The following is a 24,862-nucleotide window of genomic DNA, read 5'->3' on the forward strand; positions in this document are numbered from 1 at the left end:
TTTGCCGAGGTCATATTCAATGTCCTAACAGTATCGCACAAGCCTCATTCTGAATCTTTGGAGGTAAGTCATATAAATGCTTTGAGCTGTGGACGAGTGGCTCACGGTCCGTTTGAAGTAGGAATTTAGTGCCTATCAAGTAGCAGCTAAAGTATTCACAAGCCCGCTCAACAGCCAGCAATCTCCTTTTTGATTTGGGCGTAATGCTGTTTAATAGGAGCCAGTCCTTTTGATGTGTATGCCACCAATTGCTTGCCTAAGAAATTCACCCCCAGCTCTGAAAATTTGCAATTCTTTTTGTTCAGGGTGATTCCAGCCTGCTTCAGTTTCTCAAAGGCATCTTCCACTCTTTCGTGATGTTTCTCACTTGAGCCTCCAAAGATGAGTATATGATCTACTTCTTCCAGTCCCCCTAAAATTTGGCTCATACTCCTCTGAAAGAGTTCAGGGGCTAACGAGATGTCATAAGGGAGTCTCTTGAGGGCATAGCGTCCACGTGGTGTGATAAAGGTTGTGCTTTTCTGTGACTCAGGAGCTAAACGGATCTGCCAGGACCCTGAGTTTGCATCTAGCTTGGTGAAGAACTTTGTTCCACCCAGTGTACCCAATGTATAAACTTTTTCTGCCTCATTGCATTATTCAATTCTGTTAGATCAACACAGATCTTCACTGTGCCATTTGGCTTTTGAACAGGAACAACACCCACACACCAGGGAGTAGGTCCATTCACTCTAATTATGATGTCAATTACCTCCATTCTCACAGGTTCAGCTTTATTCATCAATGGGACTGGTATACTGTGGTCAGAGAAAGGGGCATCACTCCTGTCCTTGGTTGGATAAGGTGCTCTTCTTTCAGTATCGCCAGGCCTGTGAACAACTCCGGGTACTTCTCCTGCCACTGAACATTGTTTAACCAATCCAACCTTGCAATAAGGATCAGTTTCTCGATGGCCTGTCATCCCAGCAATGGTGAGAAAGGATTCTGGGCAACATAGACATCCTCTTTTAAACGTTCCTCATTTTTACAGATGAAGATAGATAGATACTTTATTCATCCCCATGGGGAAATTCAACATTTTTTCCAATGTCCCATACACTTGTTGTAGCAAAACTAATTACATACAATACTTAACTCAGTAAAAATATGTTATGCATCTAAATCACTCTCTCAAAAAGCATTAATAATAGCTTTTAAAAAGTTCTTAAGTAGTTTACTTAAATACATTAAATACAATCAACCCCGGCACTTTAACATATCTTACTCCTGGTGGTTGAATTGTAAAGCCTAATGGCATTGGGGAGTATTGACCTCTATAGTAGTAAACATTCCTTTCACATTGAGCTTATATTTCCCTGGCCCCTTGAGTACTTTCTTGATTGGGTTTAGCATAATGCCTGCTTTCTTCACCAGTTTTGTGTACAAATGTTCAGGGATGGCTGTGACATCTGCCGCAGTGTCCATTTTGAACATCAATGCCTCATTTTGCAAATGAGCTGTCGTACACTAGCCTTGACTATTTGAACCTAGAGCCCCAGGAAAGCTCTCTCTTTGTCTGAATCATGGTCTTCTTTGACCTCCTCAAGAACTGCTTTGAAGTGATAGTGGCTCTTCCAATGACCAAATCTATTGCATTAGGGCTGTTTCACTTCTTTTGCCGGACAGAGCGCTTTGATGTGGAATGGAGACTTGCTGCATCTCTTGCAGTTGGAAATTTTACCTGCTCTTTGTTTCACTTGGCTGTTTTGTCTGAGCTGGGCTTTACTGTCACCTCTTTCTGTAGTCTTTCTGACTGCACCTTGTTTGTACTCTTCTTTTTGTACAGCATCTAGGTTTACCTGAGCATTGTTTTCGTGCCCGATTCTGACTGTTGTTGACGAACATTCTCTCTTTGCCTGACTATGGTAGTGTGAGATTTGACTGCAGCTGAAGTCTTTGTGACAATTTGCCCGACAACAATTCTACCTCTAATGAGCTCATCTCTCAGATTTCCATATTCACAGTTGTCTGGCAGGGGACACAATGCTGTGAGAAAGTAATTTAAACTTCCCACACAAAATGCTGGTGGAACACAACAGGCCAGGCAGCATCTATAGGGAGAAGCACTGTCAACGTTTCATGTCCTGACAACGGGTCTCAGCCCGAAACGTCGACAGTGCTTCTCCCTATAGATGCTGCCTGGCCCGCTGTGTTCCACCAACATTTTGTGTGTGTTGTTGTTTGAATTTCCAGCATCTGCAGATTTCCTCTTTTTTGTAATTTAAACTTCCATCTGGTTCCTGTTTTCTAGAGTTAAACTTTGCCCTCCGACATATCCTAGTTTGCTTTCCTGGGAAATATTCTTCAAATTTGTCCTGCATTGCATTATACTCATTGTTCTGAGCATCTGCCTGTTACCAGATTTGCATACGGCCCGAGTGCTGAGTGAGAGACAATGAAGCAGGTCGATAGTTCACAGACTTTAATATGTACGGCGTTAAAGGGAAAATGAACAATAAACGCAAGGCCGTTAACTAAAACTCTCAAAAAGAACACGAAGCCTACACTGCGGCTGAAAAGAACATCTAAACGATAAACAAATGCCGCTAGTCTTCAGAGTCAGTTGACTTGAGTATCTCAGTGAAGGCCAAATGCAAAACAGCAGCGAAGCATTGCTGTGCTCTGTCCAAGTCTCAACAAGCACTATGACAACAAGTATGGAGTTAAATACTATCATGATTAAGTAATAATTAGCTGACACGTGCAAATTCATAAGCGCAATTGCTGTGTCTACTGTGCTGCTGAATCCGTGGTTGTGACTCTGTCAGACCTAATCCACCCATTTGCTTTGTCACCCCATGCAGTATATCTGTGTGCTCACTTGATGCTGAGTGAAATTGTTTGCAGAACTAAATCCTTCAAAGCCTCCGAACAATCAAATATCTTAGGGGGCTTTAATGGGTACTGCAGGTATTTGCTGCATTTTCCTCTTTATTTATTCGGACTACAAAAGTCTTCTTTTCTCTCCCTGAGAGTCTGACTGACTTCTCTGCTGTGTTTGTGTCTCTGAGCACTTCCCCGGGCTAGTGGCCCACAGATTAGAACAACGTATCCACTTTTGGGGGTAGCTTGAAGTTGTTGCCTAGCAACCCTGGCCCTTTGTCAGCTCATACCTCATGGTGCTTACAGTTAGTAAACAAACAACGGCAATTTAGGTTGATAAGTCTCTGGATAGTTTTCAAAGATATATGTGAACAAGAAGCGTCTTACTATAAATTCTTCCTTGTTGGGGATCTGACTTTGTCTGTAGCACCAGTTCATCAACAGTCAACCACTTCTGACACTATGTTGTGTTTGTTACTGGGGGATAGTGTAGAGACCAAGACACCAGCATGCAGGATACACAACCCAACTTTACTGATAGATAACCCAATTTGTACAAAATGTGAACTCCTCCCATGTAGGAGTGGCTAAATAAGCGGCATTGGAACACCACCAACTACCACCACAGATTGTACAACAACCCTCAATCCTCACATAAGGCAACCCCCGTCAAGGGTATGTTCATCTTGGCAATGGTAAAAATGGAGGACATAGAACTTCTGCTGTACATTCTAGTCATTTTGAGTTGCCATGCAAACCTGAGAGATTGTGGGGTCTCTTTTTTGGTTTCCCTTTACATCATCTCTGCCATAATGGGGATACTTTTGATATGCATAGGGGAGAATATGTCAAGAGGAGAGTCCTCTTCTGTAAATTTTTCAGGTATTCCCTTTTCCAAGGGTAAACATGACAAACCATCAGCATTTCCATGATTTGTCATCCTCTTGAATTTTGTAATCATGTCCTCCAAGAAACAGAGCCCATCTCTGTACTTGCAATGCTGCTGTTAGTAGAATACCCTTCAGTGGATTGAAAATTGACACTAGTGGTTGATGATCAGTAACAAGGGTAAACTCAAGTACTGGTTGAAACGTTTTACACCCCAAACCAGAATCAAGGCCTCTCCGCCAATCTGTGCATGATGTTTCTCTGCTGCGGTAAGGGAACATGATGCCAAGGCTATGGGGTGTTCACTTCCATCACTCGGAACGTGTGACATGACTGCACCAGCACCATAAGGTGAGGTGACACTGGACACTGTGGATTATGATGCCTGATTCACCATGTGACTCTCACATGGTGGATTGGATAGTGGACTACTTGACAGATAGACCTCAGTATGTGCGGTTGGGAGACTGTAGGTCTGACACGGTGGTCAGCAGCACAGGGGCACCGCAGGGGACCGTGCTCTCTTCGGTCCTGTTCACCCTGTACACATCAGACTTCCAATATAACTCGGAGTCCTGCCATGTGCAGAAGTTCGCTGATGACACGGCTATAGTGGGGTGTGTCAGGAATGGACAGGAGGAAGAGTATAGGAAACTGATACAGGACTTTGTGATATGGTGCAACTCAAACTACCTGCATCTCAATATCACCAAGACCAAGGAGATGGTGGTGGACTTTAGGAGATCTAGGCCTCATATGGAGCCAGTGATCATTAATGGAGAATGTGTGGAGCAGGTTAAGACCTACAAGTATCTGGGAGTACAGTTAGACAAGAAGCTAGACTGGACTGCCAACACAGATGCCTTGTGCAGGAAGGCACAGAGTCGACTGTACTTCCTTAGAAGGTTGGCGTCATTCAATGTTTGTAGTGAGATGCTGAAGATGTTCCATAGGTCAGTTGTGGAGAGCACCCTCTTCTTTGTGGTGGCGTGTTGGGGAGGCAGCATTAAGAAGAGGGACGCCTCACGTCTTAATAAGCTGGTAAGGAAGGCGGGCTCTGTCGTGGGCAAAGTACTGGAGAGTATAACATCGGTAGCAGAGCGAAGGGCGCTGAGTAGGCTACGGTCAATCATGGAAAACCCTGAACATCCTCTACATAGCACCATCCAGAGACAGAGAAGCAGTTTCAGCGACAGGTTGCTATCGATGCAATGCTCCTCAGACAGGATGAAGAGATCAATACTCCCCAATGCCATTCGGCTTTACAATTCAACCGCCAGGAGTAAGATATGTTAAAGTGCCGGGGTTAGGACTCAATGTATTTAAGTAAACTACTTAAGAACTTTTTAAAAGCTATTATTAATGCTTTTTGAGAGGGTGATTTTAGATGCATATCATATTTTTACTGAGTTAAGTATTGTATGTAATTAGTTTTGCTACAATAAGTGTATGGGACATTGGAAAAAATGTTGAATTTCCCCATGGGGATGAATAAAGTATCTATCTATCTATCTATCTATCATTGCATTTTGGAAAGCCACCTCACAATGTTTTGTCCATTACCATTTCTTCCCAAACTGTAGCAATGAGTTCAAGGGGTGGAGGACAGTAGCCGGTTTGGCAGGAACCTGTTACAGTAATTAACAGATCCTATAAAGAATCACAAATGTTACACGCCCTTAGGCCTTGGAGCATCCACCACTGCCTGAATTTTCTCAGCATACTTGCATAATACATGTGTGACACTGGTACGACCAGAGTAAGTGGTGCTTACTCACTTATTCACACTTGTTGCATTGTGCTCTCAGACCATATTCTTCTAATCCTTTTATCAATGTCTTGAGATTTTGGCGATGTTCCTTTTCATCTTTACTAGTAACGATGATGTCATCCAGTTAACACTGAGAGCCTGGGCAGCCTTGCAGAACCTGGTCCACAGCTTTCTGCCAGAGTGCAAGTGCAGATGCTACTCCAGAAATAAGCCTATTGTAGAGTCAAAGCCCTTTGTGAGTGTTTATGGTGGGAAACACTTTGGATTCTTCTTCCATCTCCATCTGTAGGTAGGCCTCTGTTGAGACCATCTTGCTGAAGTGTTTCCCTCCAGAAAGATTTGCAAAGGTATCCTGTATCCTGGCCAGAGGGTATTGATCTACTTTCAGTACTGGGTTGATTTTAACCTTAAAATCACAACAGATACTGACAGATCCATTATTTTTAGCTACAGGGTCCTTTGACATTGCCTATGGACTCTCCTTAATCTTGGAAAGAATTCCTTCAGCCTCCTGTGAAATGCAAACGGGTGATGCATCTGCAATCAAGTAGTAGTTGTCTCATTCATTCACATCCCTATAATGCTGACTCTCCTAATTTTGCCACAGACAAGCCCAGTGTGTTTTTTTGTTTGCTGTATTTCACTGTCACGAATGCCATTCCCACAGGAATTATTTTTTTCTCCAGTATAAGCTCTCAGCTGAATATCCATGGGCTTCAGTCCAGTATCTTTGACGTGCTGTTCAAACTCATTTTGTGTAATGACTGAAATAGCCAAACCACTCTCCTGTTCCATTTTAATGAATTTGTTGTTCATTTCTCGTGTAAGCCATATTGCTTGTCTTTTGTTAGCTTTCACAGAGTAAATCTCAAGGCTACCCTGTCCAGTGTCACTCTCATCATTATCCGATTTTTCATGAATGGCATGCAGATTAGTGCTCTTTCTGAAAATGCAACTTGACTTTTTATCTTTTTCTCTTGCCTATGCAGTCCATTTATTTTATCTGCCCAGCATGCTCTTTGTATGTGTTCTACTTCGCTGCATTTTCTGCAAGTTTCACTTTTAAATTTACATCGGTCTGGTGTGGGTGAGCACCTACAACAATAGTTATACGATTTGTTCAACCAGGCCAATTTCTGTTTAGATGTTGCTATTTTACTCATGCTCACTTTCATTCCTGACTGCAATTCAATTGCATTTCTCTCTGGTGTTTCCATTGATACAGCAATTTCAACTGCTCTTTTAAATGTGAGTTTTGCTTCAATTAGGAGCCATTTTTGAATGCTTTCTTGCAAGAATCCAAAATTTAAACACTCTCTCAGTGCATCATTAACCCTATTACTGAACTGACAATGCTCAATCTCTTCAATTCAGCCATTTACACTGAAACGGACTTCACTTTACTTTGATTCTGTTTATGAAAGTTAAAGCGTTCTGCAATCATCAATGGTTTTGGTTCTATATGTTTCCAAATTATTTCCACAATATCAGCAAAGCTCATTTCAGCTGGTTTGGTTTGAGCAGTTGAACTTCAAAGCAGACTGCATGTCTTCCACCCAATGCACTCAGCAAAACTGGCCCTCATTTCTCATTGGCTATTCCATTTGCTTCAAAATACTGCTCAATCCACTCGGTATACAATATCCAGTTACCTTTTGTGCAATGGAACATGCCTCTTTTTCCAATGTAGCCATTTCTGCGCTTTTTAAAAATTTATTATTTTCACCCAGTATTCACTGTTTATAAACCCATGAATTTGTCTGTATTCTGCCTTTTTTTAACTTTATCATCTTTCTCTTCTGCTTGCTAAGATGTGCATGCTTTGTTTTTGACTTGAACATCTCGCTGTGCTTTGACATAGGTCGTTGTCTCAGGGTCATTTTAAAACATATTCATTGGTTATGTTCTGTAACTCCAAAACATGAAAATAACTGAAAGAAAAGCATGGAGCTGGTTATAACATGTAAACTTCTTTGACTTTTACTTTAGTGAAGCGTGCGAATATGATGTGGTGGTGTAATGATGTATGCCATTCACGTACTTTTACATATAACCCATAATGAATTATGTAAACAATGCTTAAACAAACAATATATTTACAAAGACACTCATTTGACATTTCAGTGCCCATAATGGAGCTAGATGAATTTATAACTTCTGATCCTATGCAGTGGCTCCTCCATACCAGATGGCGAAGCAACCAATTAGAAGGTTCTTCACGGTACAACTGCAGAAATTTGCAAGTGTATTTGGTGTCAGTCGAATTCTCCTCAAACTCCTAGTGAAATATATCCACTGTCATGCCTTGCTTGTAATTGCATCAAAGTGTCCAGCCTTGGATATACGTAGATCCTGAGAGATGTTTACGCTCAGGAGCTTGAACCTGCTCAGCCTTTCTACTTCTTATCCCTCGATAACAACTAGTGTGTGTTCCCTTGACTTCCCCTTCCTCTAGGCCATAATCAATTCCTTAGTCTTACTAACACTGAGTGCAAGGTTGTTGCTCAACCAACTGATCTATCTTGCTCCTGTGTGCCTCATTGTCACCATCTGAAATTCTTCCTGCAATAGTTATGTCATTGGCAAATTTATAGTTGGCATTTCAGCTGTGCCTAGGCACACAGTTGTGGGTATAGAGAGAGTAGAGCCATGGGCTAAGCACACATCCTTGAGGTGCGCCAGCATGGATTATCAGCAAGGAGGAGATGTTACTTGCGTTCCGGTTAGACTGTGGTCTCCCAGTGAGGAAGCCAATGATTCCATTACAGATGGAGGTATAGAAGGTCAGGTTTTGAAACTTTTTTATTAGAACTGTGGGTACAATTGTGTACAACACTGACCTGTGGTGAATAAACAACAGTCCTGACATAAGTATAACTAATCTCCAGGTGATCCAAGGCCAAGTGGAAAGCCAGTGAGATTACATTTGTTGTACACCTACTGTGGTGACAGGCAAATTGTAGCAGTTTCAGATCATTGCTTCAGCAGGGGATGATTCTAGCCGTGATGAACTTCTCAAAGTTCTTCATCACAGTAGAGTGCTAGGAATCATGAGGGCTAGTTTAAAAAAATGGGCTGTGAAATCTCAGAGTTAGCTAACCAGTGGTGAGAACCAAGAAGATATGGTCAAAGGAGGCGGAGGAGCGATTACAGGACTGCTTTGAGTTGGATCATCACTCATCACGTCAGTGCCCCTGGGCTATTGTCTTTGAGGCAGCTCACCCTGCTCTTCTTGAGATCTGGTATGATCGTCAGCCTTTTGAAGCAAATGGGAACCTCCAAGTGCAGCAGTGAGAGATGAAAGATGGCCTTGAATACTCCCATCAGTTGGTTGGCACAGGTTTTCAGAACCCTGCCATGTACATCATCGGGGCTTGGCACCTTGTGAAGGTTCACCCTCTAGAAAGATATTCTGACTTTGGCCTCCGAGACAGGGGTCACAGAGTCACCGGATGCTGCAGGGACTTGCACAGATCTGTTCTCCCTTTCAAAGCATGCATTTAAGGAATTGAGCTCATCTGGGAGTGAAGCATCACTGCCATTCATGATGTCAGATTTTGCTTTGAAGGAAGTAATGGCCTACAAACCCTACCAAAGCTGACATGCATCCAAATCCCTCAGTCAGAATTGTTTCTTCATTGTTAAAACAGCCTTCCATAGTTCGTGCCTGGACTTCTTGTATAGTTCTGGGTCACTGGTCTTGAACGCCACAGATCTAGCCCTTAGTGTACTCTGAATCTCTTGGTTCATTCGTGACTTTTGATTTGGGTAAGCCCGGTATGTTTTCCAAAGCCACACAGGTCTTGATGAAGTTGATGACAACTGTACTGCACCCATTCAGACTTGAAGATGAATCCCTGAATATTGTCCAGTCCTCTAACTCAAAGCAGTCCTGTAATCGCTCCTCCACCTCCTTTGACCATATCTTCTTGGTTCTCACCACTGGTTAGCTAACTCTGAGATTTCACAGCCAATTTTTTTAAACTAGTCCTCATGATTCCTGGTAGAGAAGCTTGGAGCCTGCCAGTACATGCTATTTACGATAGATGTCAGGACCGCCCAGGAACAGCAGTCCCTGGAGATTGGAGATGATCAGGTTTTGGAGAACTGACTGAGCTGAGCTTTCTCCGTCTGTCCATGAAACCTCCAGCACTGATTACCCTGTTGTCGGCATTTCTGTTCCTGGCACTGTCTGGATGCCAAGAGGATGGAGCTGACAGAACAAAGGACAGGCAGTGATCAGTCCAGTAGTTGTTAACACCTGCCAAAGGGATGCAAACGTCTCTGAGGCACGTCACCCAGAGGACAATGTAAATTAGCAAGTGCCAATACCTGGACTGGGAGGGCTGTTGGGAGGCTTTGTGATTGTTTCTCCAATGAAGCAGAATGTTGATTATGATAAAACCAAGCATTTTGTTGATGCTTCAGCAGTGAATTGTAGAGGTAAGAAACATGTTCCTGAAACATTAAGTGTGTGTCTTCAGGCTCCTGTAGGTCCTTCGCCTCCTCCTTGATGGTAGTAATGAGAAGAGGGCATGCCCTGGGTGATGGGGTCCTTAATGATGGATGTCATCTTTTGAAGGTGTCCTAGATGCTGGGGAGTAGTGCCCATAATGAAGCTGGCTGAGTTTACAACCCTCTGCAGCTGTTTCTGAAGATGAATCTCAGGGTAGTATATGATGACATACATGGAATTCGCTATTAAATTTAGTTTTAACTTTGTACTTTGAGACTTGACTTTCTCTACACCTTCTTACAATGACATTTTTGCAAAGATTAAAGGTACCTCATATTTTAATAATGAAGTTGTAAATGAGAGATAGTAGATTTCCTATTGGGACCTGGGCCTGCAGAAATGGTTTGTTAGTTGTTTATACAGGATCTAGCACCCTCTACTGTCCAACTAGTGTAAAACCAGATGTTGGTGCGTAGTAAATGAATATGGGAGAACTCACAAATATTTCTGCACAACAAGCAGTTATGCAGCATTGTTAGAGAAATGTGAACTGAACGGCTTTGGTGACAGTGTACAGGGGATAAGTGGGATAATAAACTGGATATGAAACCATGCATGATGGTTAGACAATTACAAATCAGTAAAGTGAGAGGCCCCGTAGAGCTGAAAAAGCCCAGAGGTTGTGATGGACTTAATCAATCTATTACAGACCTGGAAGAGCAAGTTACTTTAGTCCCTCTTTGTATACCTTATCTTTCTCCTTAAATCCACCTGTGTACTTTTGTTCAGAACACATGCAAAATGCTGGAGGAACTCAGCAGTTCAGGCAGCAGCGATGGTGAAGAATAAACAAAGTTGACATTTTGGGCTCATGCCCTTCAGCAGGTCAGGATCCTTAATCCCTGATGAAAGGTCCCGGCCCAAAACGTCAATCGTTTATTTCTCTCCACAGATGCTGCCAGACTGACTGAGTTCCTCCAGAATTTTGTATCCGTCGCTCTGCAGAATCTGTTGTGTTTACTTTTATTGATATCTTTCAACTTAGTATAAAGAATTCCATGTCACGATGACTCACCATGAAAATGCAGTTCTGCTAAATTCCCACACTAAAATCACCTTATCATAATCATTCCACATCTGGAACAAAGGGAGGTGTAACTGCACAACATCAATCGCACCTGCTCCAGGATATTGTCACAGAAATTCTGCACTTCATTGTCTAAAACAGGAACACCTTCAATTACTTCATCAATAGCCTTCCCTCTGCCACCTGAAGTGAAACTGGATTAAATATAAAGGTCAAGAATGGGGTGGCACAATAGCGTGGTGATCAGCACAGTGCTTTACATACCAGTGACCTGGGTTCAGTTCCCACCCTGCCTGTAAAGAGTTCTTACATTCTCCCCATGAGCATGTCGGTTTCCTCCCACAGTCCAGAGATGTACCAGTTAGTAGGTTAACCGGTCACTGTAAATTGTCCCATTATTAGTTTAGGGTTAAATCGAGGGATTGCTGAGCATTGCGGATGAATGGAGTTGAGAAGGATAATAAATCAGCCATGATTGAATGGTGGAGCAGACTCAATGGGCTGAATGGACTAATTCTGCTCCTATGTCTTATGGTCTATAGTCCCTAAATAATTGTGTGGTGATCTATCCCTACCTACTATTGTTCTGTATTTCTTACAATTAATACCAGAATTTTATTAGTCTTAAATTCAGAATTTACAATTGGCCCAGAATCAGCTGTGGATTGTACACATCCAGATCTTTGTCATGCATATTGCTGCCTATGACACCTTGTATCCACGAACTGTATGGGAGCGTGTACTACGTGCAGGCATCTTCTGATTCTTAATGATTTTGGCCGCCTGGTTATCGATTATTCACTGTGCTCAATACAGGTCATCACAGAGCACAATGGGACACATTGATTCTGTTGCTGCTTACAATGCTGCCTGACTAGAAATAATTCACGAAATGTGTAGCTCAGGTGGCCAATGGTTGGGTTGAGTTGTTCTCCAACCTTGGCACCATACAAGGAGTTTCATCACCATACAAGGAGACATCTTTGGTGCATTGTTAATTGTGTTGCATCGTCCGAATGCTAGGCCTGTATATACTTGTCAATCATTTTGGAAACTCATTTGTGATATGGGGAGGAAATCTCATCACTGATTGGTTTCATGGTGAACTTTATGCATTGTGGCCTGGAATTTTGTCTGCATTGGCTCATAAATAGGATCAAGATCTACATGTTTGTTTACAGAATTGTTCCCAGAAAACCACGCTTCTAGGAATTGTCTTGCATGATGTGTTTGCTTCTGCCATGACTTTCACTGATGTCCCATTGAAGTTGTGCCTTTCTCGGTCTTCATGGGTGGAGACCAGGGACAGCTGGTCATGCCACTTTACGCCCAGTTGATGTTCGTACATCCTTGTGGACAGTTTTCTTCCAGTGCACAGGACCATAAGAAGCTTCAGAGGGTCATAAAGTCAGCCTGGGCACAAGCCTCCCCACCATTGAGGACATCTTGAAGAACGTGACATTCATCATAAGGACCTTAACCATCTGTGGCATACCCTATTCTCAATACTGTCATCAGAGAGGAGGTACAGGAGACTGATTCTGATCAAGATGGCCCCAAGCTGCGATGTCCGTTGAGGACATTTGATGATTTTTATGTTTATAGTGATGGTTTTGAAGACAGCTCAGGTGTTAGGGTTGAGGGACAGGGTTCAGAGGAAGTTAAAATGTTAGGGACAGTAAGTAAGGAGTTGGGGCAGGAGCTGATGGTTGGAGTGCTCTACAACTGAAGGCAAGCGATTTCCCCGTTGTCAATGACCGAGGTCGGTGGGTCCCACGGATGAGAGCTGGTGACGCCTCCCCCCCAGGTTAGTGAGTCCTAGGATCGGAGGTTCACACATGAAAATTTTAAATTTCTTTAAAATCTATTTTATAAATATAATAAATACTATAATCCTATAACCCTATAATGGCAGGACTAAAAGGACTGAGTTATAGAGAGAGGTTGAACAGGCTAGGAGTTTATTCAATGCAGTTACCACTAAACCAACAGTATTTTCAGATTCAGATTTAAGAAAATACACTGTAGTAATAATCAATGTCAGATCTTATCTTACCTGGGACTGGATTCTAAATTATACTATTGCAATTTATCAAAGTTGAAGACACAATAATTATTCTATTGATTTTGTCCAGAGAGTGTTTAATCACAGTCCTCCCCATAGAAGTGCTTTTCGCAATGACCTGGAAACATTTTGTCAACAACTGAGCAATACAAGGTATTAAAAGGAGGTAAGGTCATCCTCTTCGGGGCATTTTGTCGCTTTCTCAGAGAGGTCAGGGTCAGAAGAGATGGTGCTGCCAATGACAAACCTAATCCTGGAACTGCAGACTGATTTGAATATAGTTGAAGCAATTAGTGAGCATATAACATGTCAATTTGAGCAGTTCCAAAGTCTGTGCTAATGAGATTGGTTGTCAATAAATTCACTTGCTTACTTTCCATGCTTAATACATGCAGTCAGGGCTGGATCAATGCAAGCCGAGCTGGGCATCACAGTAAGATGTCACATCAGGGGACATCTGATTGTTTGGGATTCGTGAAACTGCATTCAAATTCATCACGTACCGCTTATGTTCAGTAACAGACAGGACATTAAAGAGCTAAACACAGTCAACCCCAGCCTAACTGTTAAATATCTTTACTGCTGAATACTTCCAGAATTTTGTGATTTTATTTCAAATACCCAACTCTTATAAATTCCTGCTTCAAAATACCGCCATCCTCTTCCTACCATCAGTCTCCCCTCTGTTGACCAATTCAACTCAGTTCCTTTACACATTAATATTCTTCAAAAAGGGAACAAATTAACTACCTTAACATTTTATCAAGTTATTTAATCACACAATGAATAATTTATATTTCACAGTTTGAGTTTCTAATCTCACCCATGTTATAGTTCATATCAAAGTCTTGGAAGGAGATACTAAGCCATGACAAGGTGCTTCACAGGAGAACAGATAGAACTTGATCACAACCACGTTCAGAAACATTTGGCCCATATTTTGCTGGAGCATTGACCACCAATTACTTACTTAAATATCACAGGTCTTGCACTTCCAAATGTATAGCTGAACACAAAAGCCCTAGCAATACCTGGCACAAAATATCTCAATACATTTTTCTGTTGGACCTCTCACCTCGGTGTGTAGCACCTCATTATCATGGTGAGATTCTCCATCACTTACTCTGAGAAACTACTTTGCACATACTGACTGCTTCAGGTTACACCTGATCCTGACATTGATTTCAATAGGGTTTGTTGAACTATGAAGAAAAATGAAGAGTTAAGTTCATTTATGTTATTTAATTTTAAATATTTTTAAATACAGTGGATTCTGGTTCATTGGGACCTGTACATTTTGGCCCAATTAAGCAGCTGCCCCAATTAGCCAAAGTTTTGTGGAAATAGTTAAAAAGGTATAAAAAAGACTAACTACCATTTAACTGAGTAACAAATTAAGTGTTTAAATGAAATTCAGAACAAATTGGAACACTATCAATACTACTACAGTACTAAAAAACTGTGTATTAATTCCTAATAGTCATTGACGGAGGAATTCCTCTTGTGTACGTTGCCGTGTTTTTTTATTGACTATAAATGAAAAAAAATCAGCATAGACACCTAATATAGATAATGGACTGCTTCATACAATCCTTTTGATGATTGTATCCTCCAAATATGCATTTTCATTATAACATTCAAGATGATGTCAATACCTTTGAATCCTTTGTAGTACCCAACTTGTTAAAGTGAAATCATTTCATTTTCACTCCTGGCCACTTCTTGCATCTCCAAGCCTTAATGAACTGTCTTACTGCTATCATTGACAAAAAATCAGTGCTTTTTGAACAGAAACACTCAGCTGATGCTATTTAAAAACAGTGCGCTTGACGCACAGTGTAGTGTCCAACAACAACACAAGTGCCTGCAACTGACATTAGTTAGCAACAGTCTTCAGCCTCAATTAAGCGTCATAGTTTTCTAAATAATCGAAGGAAATCCCAGCTATTTTCTCGATCAGTTTTTGTTCTTTTAAGAGTTGGCCTAAATAAGTGGTCACCCCAATTAACCAATGGCCCAATTAACTGGAATCTACTCTACTTAAAAGTATTCTAGTGTCTTTTTTGAGTTTATTTTCTAACTTTTTGAATAGTCTTTAAGTTTTAAAATAGTTTGTTCCATTGTTAATATCAGTTAAGTACTTATAGATATCAGATATCAATGTTTAAAAAATTCCTGACTATTTTGATAATTAACAAAACTGTCAAAGCTGTCAATTCAGTTTTGGAACCAAGATTTGATGAGCAACTATTCAAGGACCCGTGGCCACTGAGGACTTGCTGATGGAATTCAAGGTCCCAGAGAGTTGTGGGGGTCTGGAATGCACTGCCTCGGAAGGTAGTGGAGGCCAGTTCTCTGGATGCTTTCAAGAAGGAGCTAGATAGGTATCTTATGGATAGGGGAATCAAGGGATATGGGGACAAGGCAGGAACCGGGTATTGATAGTAGATGATCAGTCATGATCTCAAAATGGCGGTGCAGGTTCGAAGGGCCGAATGGTCTACTTCTGCACCTATTGTCTATTGTCTATTGTCAACAATCAGCAATGTAGGATCTCTGACCATTGAACAGTAGAGGTCATTTGGGCCCATGATGTTGTGCTGACCTTTTAACCTATTCTAAGATGAATCTAATCTTTCCCTCTCACATTGTCCTCTATTTTGCTTTTATTAATGTGCCTATCTAAGAGTCTCTTAAATGGACCTAAAAGTATCTGTCTCTACCACCACCTTTGGCAGCATGTACCAAAATAAACTACCTCTGGCATCCCCCTTATACTTTCCTCCAATCACTTTAAATTATTCCCCCTTCATTTTAGCCATTCCTACCCTAGGAAAAAAGTCTCTGGTTGTCCACTTGCTCTATGCCTTCTTTCATCTTGTACATCTCCATCTTGTCACCTCTCCTACTCCATCGTTCCAATTTTAATGGAGGGAACAGATGAGGAAAAGTTTAAGCGGAAGTTTAAGTTTTTGGACCTTGGCAGCTGAAGTCAGCAACAGTAGGGCAAAGGAGATCTGAAATGAACAAGCTGGTCAGCTGTAAACTGGAGATGTCACAGAGACAGGGAAAGGAGTGGGGTGAAGGGTTTTAAATGTAAGGCAATTCTAGACCAAGCCAATGCAGGCCTACAAGGATGCTGGGCAAATGGGACTCATCATAATTTAAGAATGTGAGGCAGAATTTTGCAGAAGTTGATGTATACTGCAGTTTGGGCATAAATGGAGAACGGATAAAGTTGCTGGTATCCACCTTAATGTGGGAAAACCAGCCTGAAGGGCCAGTTCAGGATTATTTCAGTCCATACTCACTGACAGACATAGAGACCTTTAGCATCAACACTCCAATGACCATTCTGTAAATTATTGGAACAAGACTAGTGCATGCCACCATATTAAACAGAGAAACATAGAAAATCTTCAGCACAATGTTTTGCTGACCATATAGCCTACTCTAGAGACTGCCTAAAATTTCCCTACTGCATAGCCCTCTATTTTTCATGTACCTATCGAAGACGCTCTTAAAAGACCCTATTGTATCTGCCTCCATCACCGTCGCCGGCAGTACATTCCACACACCCACCACTCTCCGTGTGAAAAACTTACTTCTGACATCTCCTCTGTACCTACTTCCAAGCACCTTAAAACTCTGCCCTCTTGTGTTACCCATTTCAGCCCTGGGGAAAAGCCTCTGGCTATCCATATGATTAAAATGAATGTTTTTTTTAAGATTAACTTTATTTGTCACACGTACAGTGAAATGCGTTGTTGGCGTCAAATCAAATCAGGGAGGATTTTGCTGGGCAGCCCTCAAATGTCGCTAAGTTTCCAGCACCAAAGTAGCATGCCCACAACTCACTGATCTGAACCGGATATCTTTAGAATGCGGGAGGAAACCAGAATAGCTGGAGGAAACCCAGATGGTCATGGGTGAGACAGGTAATGGTGAGAATTGAACCCCAATTGATGATTGCTAGTGCTGTACTAGTGTTAGACTAACTGCTATGCTAGCGTGCTGCCTCGCTCAGCATTCATAATTAATTATTTCTTACCGTTGGGAAAGGGTGGGAGCAGAATATCGTGTACTTCCAGATGATGCCATTCATCTTCAGCGGGGGAAGCCATGAAACGACCACACTGGTGGCAGAAGCTGCTGCTGCCTTCACTCCACCAGGGGGACCTGGAACTACATCAGAAAATGGAAATCATGACATGAAATCAAAGTAGAGAATAAGGGCTGTGAACCCTGTGGGCCTAGGAGAGCTTGTGCTCCACATGGGCCACCTCCCTATGGTTTACATCGAACCCCATTCATGATGCCTTCTCTTCCCACTCCATAGGCTAATCCTTCACCTTCCCGGATCCAACCCCATCCATGCTGCCTCTTCTTCCAATTCCATGGCAGAATCTGCTACCTTCCCTGCCACGTGGTTATCAAAGTCAAAGTCAAGATTATTGTCACGTGCACAGGTATGTATATACACAAAAGTACAATAGTTCAAAAACTTCAAAGAAAATTTATTATCAAAGTACATAATGTCACCATATACTGCCCTGAGATTCATTATCTTGCAGGCATTCACAATAAAACAAAGAAACACAATAGAATCCATGAAAAGCTACACGCAAAGACTGACAAGCAACCAATGTGTGCAAAAAGTGAATTAATAAAAAATTACACACCAAGATTAGGACTTGCTAATGAATCCAATCACCAGAGAATGTTGAAAAAGTGGAATTCACCACCACCAGGAGTTATAAAGATAAATAACTACAATGACTTTTAAGGAAGAAATGATAATATGTTATTACCCTTTGGGCATCAACCTTCTGAACTGGTGTGGATAACTTCACTCAGCTCAACACTCAACTGATTTTTATAACCTATGGACTCACTTTCAAGGACTCTACGTATTCTCAATATTGTTTATTTATTTGTTTCTTTTTTTCTGTATTTGCATAGTTTATCTTTTTTTGCACATTATTTGTCTGTTAGTCTTTGTGTTTAGTTTTTCATTGATTTTTTTGTCTCTATTGTGAATGCCCGCAAGACCACCAAGTGGTGTGCCAGGTGTTGAAAAATGTAAGGAAAGGGAAATGAGGACAGTTACTATTACAAGGGAGAAGGTGCTCAAAAAGCTGAATAACCTAAAGATACGTAAAGATACCCAGACCAGATGAACTGCACCCTAGAGTTCTGAAAGAAGTACAGTAGTGGTAGAGATTGTGAGGGATTATTTCAAGAATGGATCTTTCAAGAACCATTGGACTCTAGCATGGTCCTGGAGGACTGGAAAGTTGCAAATGTCACTCCACTCTTTTAAAAAAGAAAAGCTGCAGAAAAGGAAATTATAGATCAGTTAGCCTGACCTCAGTGGCTGGGACCTGGACCCTGCAATTTGCCTATTGCCACAATAGGTCAACGGCAGATACAATCTCAGTGGCTCTCCACATGGCTTTAGACCACCTGGACAACACAAACACCTATGTCAGGATGCTGTTCATCGACTATAGCTCAGCATTTGATACCATCATTCCCACAGTCCTGATTGAGAAGTTGCAGAACCTGGGCCTCTGTACCTCCCCCTGCAATTCGATCCTCAGCTTCCCAACCACTGATGATCAACACTGGCGCACCTCAGGGGTGTGTGCTTAGTCCACTGCTCTACTCTCTCTATACATATGACTGTGTGGTTAGGTATAGCTCAAATACCAAGAACTCACAGCCTCAGGATAGAGGGGCATCCATTTAAAACAGAGATGTCGAGAAATTTCTTTAGGCAGTGTGTGGTGAATCTATGGAATTAGTCATCTCCATGTTGGGTACTAGCCTCCGTAGGTCAAGGAGCTTCAAGTTCATGGAGCTCTGTTGTTCAAGGAGTGATGCCTCAGAAAGGCAGTGTCCATTATTAAGGACCCCTATCACCCAGGACATGCCCTCTTTTCACTGTTACTCTGAGGAAGGAGGTATTGAAGCCTAAAGCTCAGTGATTCAGGAACAGCTTCTTCCCCTCTGCCATCTGATTCCTAAATGGACATTGAACACAACTTCACTTTTTATATAGAATTTGTGTTTTTGCACTACTTTTAATTTAACTATTTAATATACTATATATGTAGTTACTGTAATTGATTTACTTTAACAAAAATTTTTCTGGGTTATCATTGTACCACTGCCGCTAGGTTAACAAACTTCACGACCTATACTGGTGATAATAAACCTGATTCAGATTTTGATTCTTCCTCCCATATTAACAAATATTTTTAACAGCACTTTTTTTTGCCCTGACTGAGCTGAGCTGACAGCACAGTCTGGGAAATGAACAACCACTCCCCATGAATCTGTACAGTACTTGCCCACTAATCACTGGAGAGCCTGCTGAGTGTTTTGCACCTCAACATCTTGCCACGCTCCCTCACCGACCGCTAACATCCCAAAAGCATTTCTTACGGGCCTTCAAAAGACAGCTGAAGTCAAATGCAACTCAGCCAGAATTTGACAAATAATGTTATGAAAATTATTTATCTCAGCCCATCCAAACCTGGAGGAAGAAATTGATTAAACAATCTTACGAAGAAATACACTGGCGATCAATCCTGGCCTCATCTGCCACAGGGAGCATCCCAGGAGGTTTAAGCAGTCTGCATGCTGACTCAGACAGCAAAAGTCAGTCCCTCTCATTAATCTGCAATCGATCCCTAGCACAGCTTGATGGTGAGGCCTCGGCCTGTTATATAACTTATTTATCACCTTTGTTCTGAGTTTCAGCTGAGTTGGGTTTTCTTTTTAAAAGAAAACTTATTACTCTCTGCTCGGTCAGGTAGCACCTACGGAAAGGAATAAACAGTTGACGTTTCGGGCTTTGACCCTTTATCAGTATGAGACCATGAGGATTATCGGGATCGTGAGTCCTGATGATAAGTCTCGGCCCACAACATCAACTATTTATTCCTTAACATAGGTATTGTCTGCCCTGTGGAGTTCCTCCAGCATTCTGTATGATTTTCTCTGGATTTCCAGCATCTACAGAATTTTTTTGTGTTTACTCTCTGCTAAATGGAAATACAGCAGAGGGTTAAATGAAGACTCTCTCTTTAGACCTGTATCACATCAGCCATGTTAAAATTCAAAGCAGTCAAGTTGCAGCATAAAGATATATATGCAGTGTAAAATCAAAGAGAAAGAAAGATTGATTTTTTATAACTCTTAGAAGTGCATCAGCTCCCAGAAGAAGTGTCAGCAAGCTGACTTTTCCATGGTAATTTGAAATACATTACACTATCTACGAAGATCAACTGTTTGATCGCCTGCTATGGCTGCTGTTCCTCATCCCGGCCAGGTGGAGGCACTGCAGCTAGGTGGAAAACCATTCGGAAAATAGGAAAAAAAATTATCTCGCCTTGACTGCTAAATTGTGAGTTCATCTTTCTAGAGTGAGCTTAACAATTGAGTTTCACATTTCCTTTTGTTAACCAGAACCCCTGCTACACCCTCAGCCCCCCAGTGTGCCTACAAGTGGCGTAAATGAGAGACACAGGTTAATCAACAACAGTGCGGACTTGTTAAGAAAGGCTGTGTCTGTCTGACTTAATTTTTTGAGGCGGTTATATGGAGCTACAACAAAGGTAGAGAATTTGACGTGACCTACATGGACTTTATAAGGTGTTTGACAAACTCCTCCATGGCAAGTAGATGAGTAACAGTATAGCTTAGAGAACCCAAGGATGTGCTCAAGCTGGATAAGATGTTAGCTGAGTGAGAGAAGGCAGTAAGTCAAGGACAATGGGGATGTTCATATCAACCTACCATCTTCCTTGGTACGTGTAAAGATCTGCTCGCTCCTGGCTCCATCGCCTGCCCGGGTGAATGCCAGCACTTGTATGCTGTAGTTGGTGTATTTCTCAAGTCCGTCCAGTTCCAGAGTAACCTGGGTGGTTGTGACGTTTCTTATCTCTCCAAGCTCTGAAGAGAAACAAAGGATGGGTAAAAGTAGTGAAGATGATAATGGAGTGTGTAATTACCCGTGAAAGACGGAACTGCACCCCTGGCTCTCAGTCTCAGACAAATCAGTGACAGGTCTCCAACTGGTCCTCATTAACAGGCAAGTCGGAGATGGCTATCGCCAAACTTTTTGTGACAGGAGTGTAACTGGGCTCCTTCATCTACTGAGGACTTGTGGATGGAACTGGACAGTAAGCAAACATCAGTGATCACCTGATCTGAGGATGGAAGGAAGGTTATTGGTGGAGGAGCTGAAACTGGTTGGGTTGAGGACACTGATCTGAGGAACTTCTGGAATGAAGTCTGGACCAGAATGATTCACCCACACTAACTACAACCACCTTTCTTTGAGAGGGTTATGAGCCAATTATTGCAATGTATTTCCTTTGATTGCCAGTGACGTCATTTTTACCAGGTAGCTTGACATCACTCACTAAAATGCTGCCTGGATGTTAATTTTCATCTTACTCTGAGTGCTCAGTTCACTCATCCATGTTTATATCAACGTTGTGGTGCTGTGGGGAGTGGTGAGGTCTGGTCAAACAATATGGATCGACTTTATTCACCATAATAGTAATTTGCTGTTGTGTGTTGGCGTGGCATGCAACTAAAACCAACAACATTCAACAGTTATAAAGAATAAGGAATTATATAAAGGATAAGCTTAGAAGTTGAATATGGATATGGAATAAAATGTGCATAAATGCATATATACCACTCTGTATTTACAATGTAAACAGCATTATAAAAAGCAGTTTAAAGCCTATATAGTGCAGATAATAGATAAAGGCTGTGGGGGGGAGGTAAATAGAATGGTTAATCAGATGAACCGATGGGGGGAAGAAACTTATAAGGTGGTGTGAACATTTTGATTTAATAGCCGTACCGTGCTTTCCTGAAGGGAGCTTTTGGAAAAGGCAGTTTGCAAGGTAGGTAGTGTCTGCAGATATTTTTTGCGTCTTCTTTGTCCTGGACATATACAAGTGCTGCAGTAATAGTTGACTGCAGCCAATGGCCCCTCTTGCTGAGATGACAGTTTGGTATAGTTTTCGTACATTGTGAGAGGATGCCGCACCCAACCAGACAGTGATGGCTGATCGGAGAACGCTCTCCACAACGGCCATAATTCTCCAGAATTGCAGCAGTGCATTCTGGGAAGATGGAATTTTACTAACTGCTACAAGAAGTTGCCGCACCTTTTTGGTTTATGAAGGAGAGAGGCTCTCCCACAGGAGTTTCTGTCAAGTAGAGATGTCCAGGAACCTGTATGTCGAAATGTGGCGACTGTAGAGTTGTTGATAGTGAGTGATGGAGATGAGACACATTTCCCTTGAAGACAATGTGCATCTCCATGGTTTTGAAGGCATTTTCAAAACCAAAGAGGTGATTGTGGACTTTCAGAAGTGTTGGATGACTACTCCTCACTGTATATGCATCCATGGAGAGAGTTAGAAACACCAATTTTCTGGAAATGCATGTAATGGATGAACACACCTGATCCCTCAACACCACGTAAAGAAAGCACAGCAGCATCTCCACTTCTGGAGGAGATTGAGCCGTGAGGCTGCTCAACCCCCATTCTAACCAATTTTTCCAGAAGCACCATTGAGAGGGTCTTCACCGGCTCCATCACCATCTGGTTTCAGGAATTATAAGGCAACTGACTGCAAGTCCCCACAAAGAATTGCAAGGAATGCTGAGCGGATCATTAGGGCTCTCTCTACCATCTCTCAGGGATATTTATCAGGAATGCAGTGTATGCAAGGGCCTTAGCATTGTCAATGATCCATCCCCTCCATCCAGCAATCTCTTTGACTTAACATCAGGCAGGAGGTACTGTAGCATTAAGAACTGTTAGGATATGAAAAAGCTTCTTCCCTCAAGCCATAAGACAACTGAACTCTCTGCCACCACCCAGGTCTGATCATGCGTGAAGCACCAATAGCGTTATACTTTCTACTTTTTAACTTGTGTCAAACAATGCATCTCATTATTTCTTAATTCATTCCTGGAAATATTGCTTTCTGTTTTACGTGTGTGAGTCAAATGTACTCTGTTGTGCACCTTGTTCTGGAGGAACATTGTCTCCTTTGACAGTATACATGTGTATGGTTGAATGACAATAATCCTGAACTTGAAATTGATTTTGAGGGCACAGTTAAGAGGGCAATAATGTATTGGGAGAGAGAGGCAAAGTGGTGAGGCTAAAAGTGTAACAAAAATGATAATATTGAACGGTGTGTGATTTTCTCACGTTCCATCTTGGGTTTGCCTTCTTGCTCCTTTCTCCATTGGTTGCTCTGGAATGGCATGTTGCCTCCCAGGTGCTGATGTATCTCTGCCAACGTAAAACATTCTCAAAGGGAAGGGTGACCAGCCGCAGACTGTTGTGCACATTGGTACCAATGATATACAGTAAGTAGAAATATGGATGAGGTACTGTTGAATGGATACAAGGAGTTAGGAAGAAGGTTGAAAATCAGGACCTCGCGGGTTGGAGTCACGTGCTAGTGAGGGGAAATAGGAAGATAGGTCAGATCTAAATCAGAGGACAACGTATGAAGGAATGGAGCAGGAAGGAGGAATTCAGGTTCTTGGAACAGTGTGAACTTTTCTACAGCAGAGGTGACCTGCACAAGAGGAAAGTTCTGTGTCTGAACTGTAGGAGGACTAATATCTATGCCTGCTTCCATGCTGTATAACTCAGTGCCTCTATACCAGGGGTTTCCAACCTGCGGTCCATGGACCTCTTGGTTAATAGTATTGGTCTATGGCATAAAACATTTTGGAAACCCCTGCTTTATGAGAAGAGCCAAGTTGAATGATTCTGTTGTATCTTTTCTTCGGAGAGGCTAACACGAACCACAACCTTTGACATACTTACCCCCATCTGGCAGATTTGCCCAGTAAATAACCCGGTATCCTTGTAGAATCCCATTCAGTGCCTCCTTTGGTGGCATTGACCAGGAGAGTGAGATGACCTCAGGAGAGATGGCAGTGGCTTGGACATTGTCAGGTGGTCGGCTGGGAACTGACATGAAGAAGTAAACAAGTGAGAGACCCTATAAAAGTGTCATTCAAATATCGTGAAAACCAGAAGCCCATTAACACTCATGAATGTATAGAACTACACAAATATGCCATTGAAAAGCAAGTTGGTTCAAACCATAGAGACCAAAAAAATGCACTAATGCCCCAGGAAAAGGAATCTTGCTGCCCTCACTGAGACTGGCCTCAATGTGACTCTAGTCCTACTTCACTACGATTACCCGTTGAATCAGCCTGGCAAACCACATGGTTTTATTAATCCTCTGCCATTGTTGACATCCTGATCGCAGGCATTAGTGGTATGCCACTACCTTCTCAAGGTAAGCAATTAATGCCAGTTCTGATGACCATTGAAGTTACATTGAACATGGAACACAGAAGAGTACAGACCCTTCGGCCCGCAATGTTGTGCTGACCTTTTAAACTACTCTAAGATTAATCTAACCCTTCCCTCCTACAGAGCCCTCCAGTTTTCTATCATCCATGTGCCTATCTAAGGGTTTCTTAAATGCCCCTAATGTATCTGCCTCTACCTTCACCTTTGGCAGGGTAATTCACACACTCACAACTCTTTCTGTAAAAAAAAACATCTCTAATATCATCCCCTATACTTTCCTCCAGTCATCTTAAAATTAAATCACAATTATATTAGTTTGGAAATTCATGGGGTTAGAAATTCATCCT

The 24,862-nt window shown here is 42.0% G+C and overlaps 1 protein-coding gene across 6 annotated transcripts in view; it reads right to left on the bottom strand.

Annotated features, from left to right (window-relative positions):
• The window catches only part of LOC140727541 (cell adhesion molecule DSCAM), a 779,430-nt gene that overhangs the window by 111,009 nt on the left and 643,559 nt on the right, over positions 1–24,862 (bottom strand). For all 6 annotated transcript variants that reach the window (XM_073045003.1, XM_073045002.1, XM_073045004.1 and 3 more), the window contains 3 exons: positions 24,015–24,161; positions 20,936–21,091; positions 17,181–17,314 (listed from right to left, as the gene is read on the bottom strand). In XM_073045003.1, coding sequence (XP_072901104.1) covers positions 17,181–17,314; positions 20,936–21,091; positions 24,015–24,161 — 437 coding nt within the window. The remainder of the gene's footprint in view (positions 1–17,180; positions 17,315–20,935; positions 21,092–24,014; positions 24,162–24,862) is intronic.

The sequence above is a fragment of the Hemitrygon akajei genome, chromosome 5 (assembly GCF_048418815.1).
Source record: "Hemitrygon akajei chromosome 5, sHemAka1.3, whole genome shotgun sequence".
Lineage (NCBI taxonomy): Eukaryota > Metazoa > Chordata > Chondrichthyes > Myliobatiformes > Dasyatidae > Hemitrygon > Hemitrygon akajei.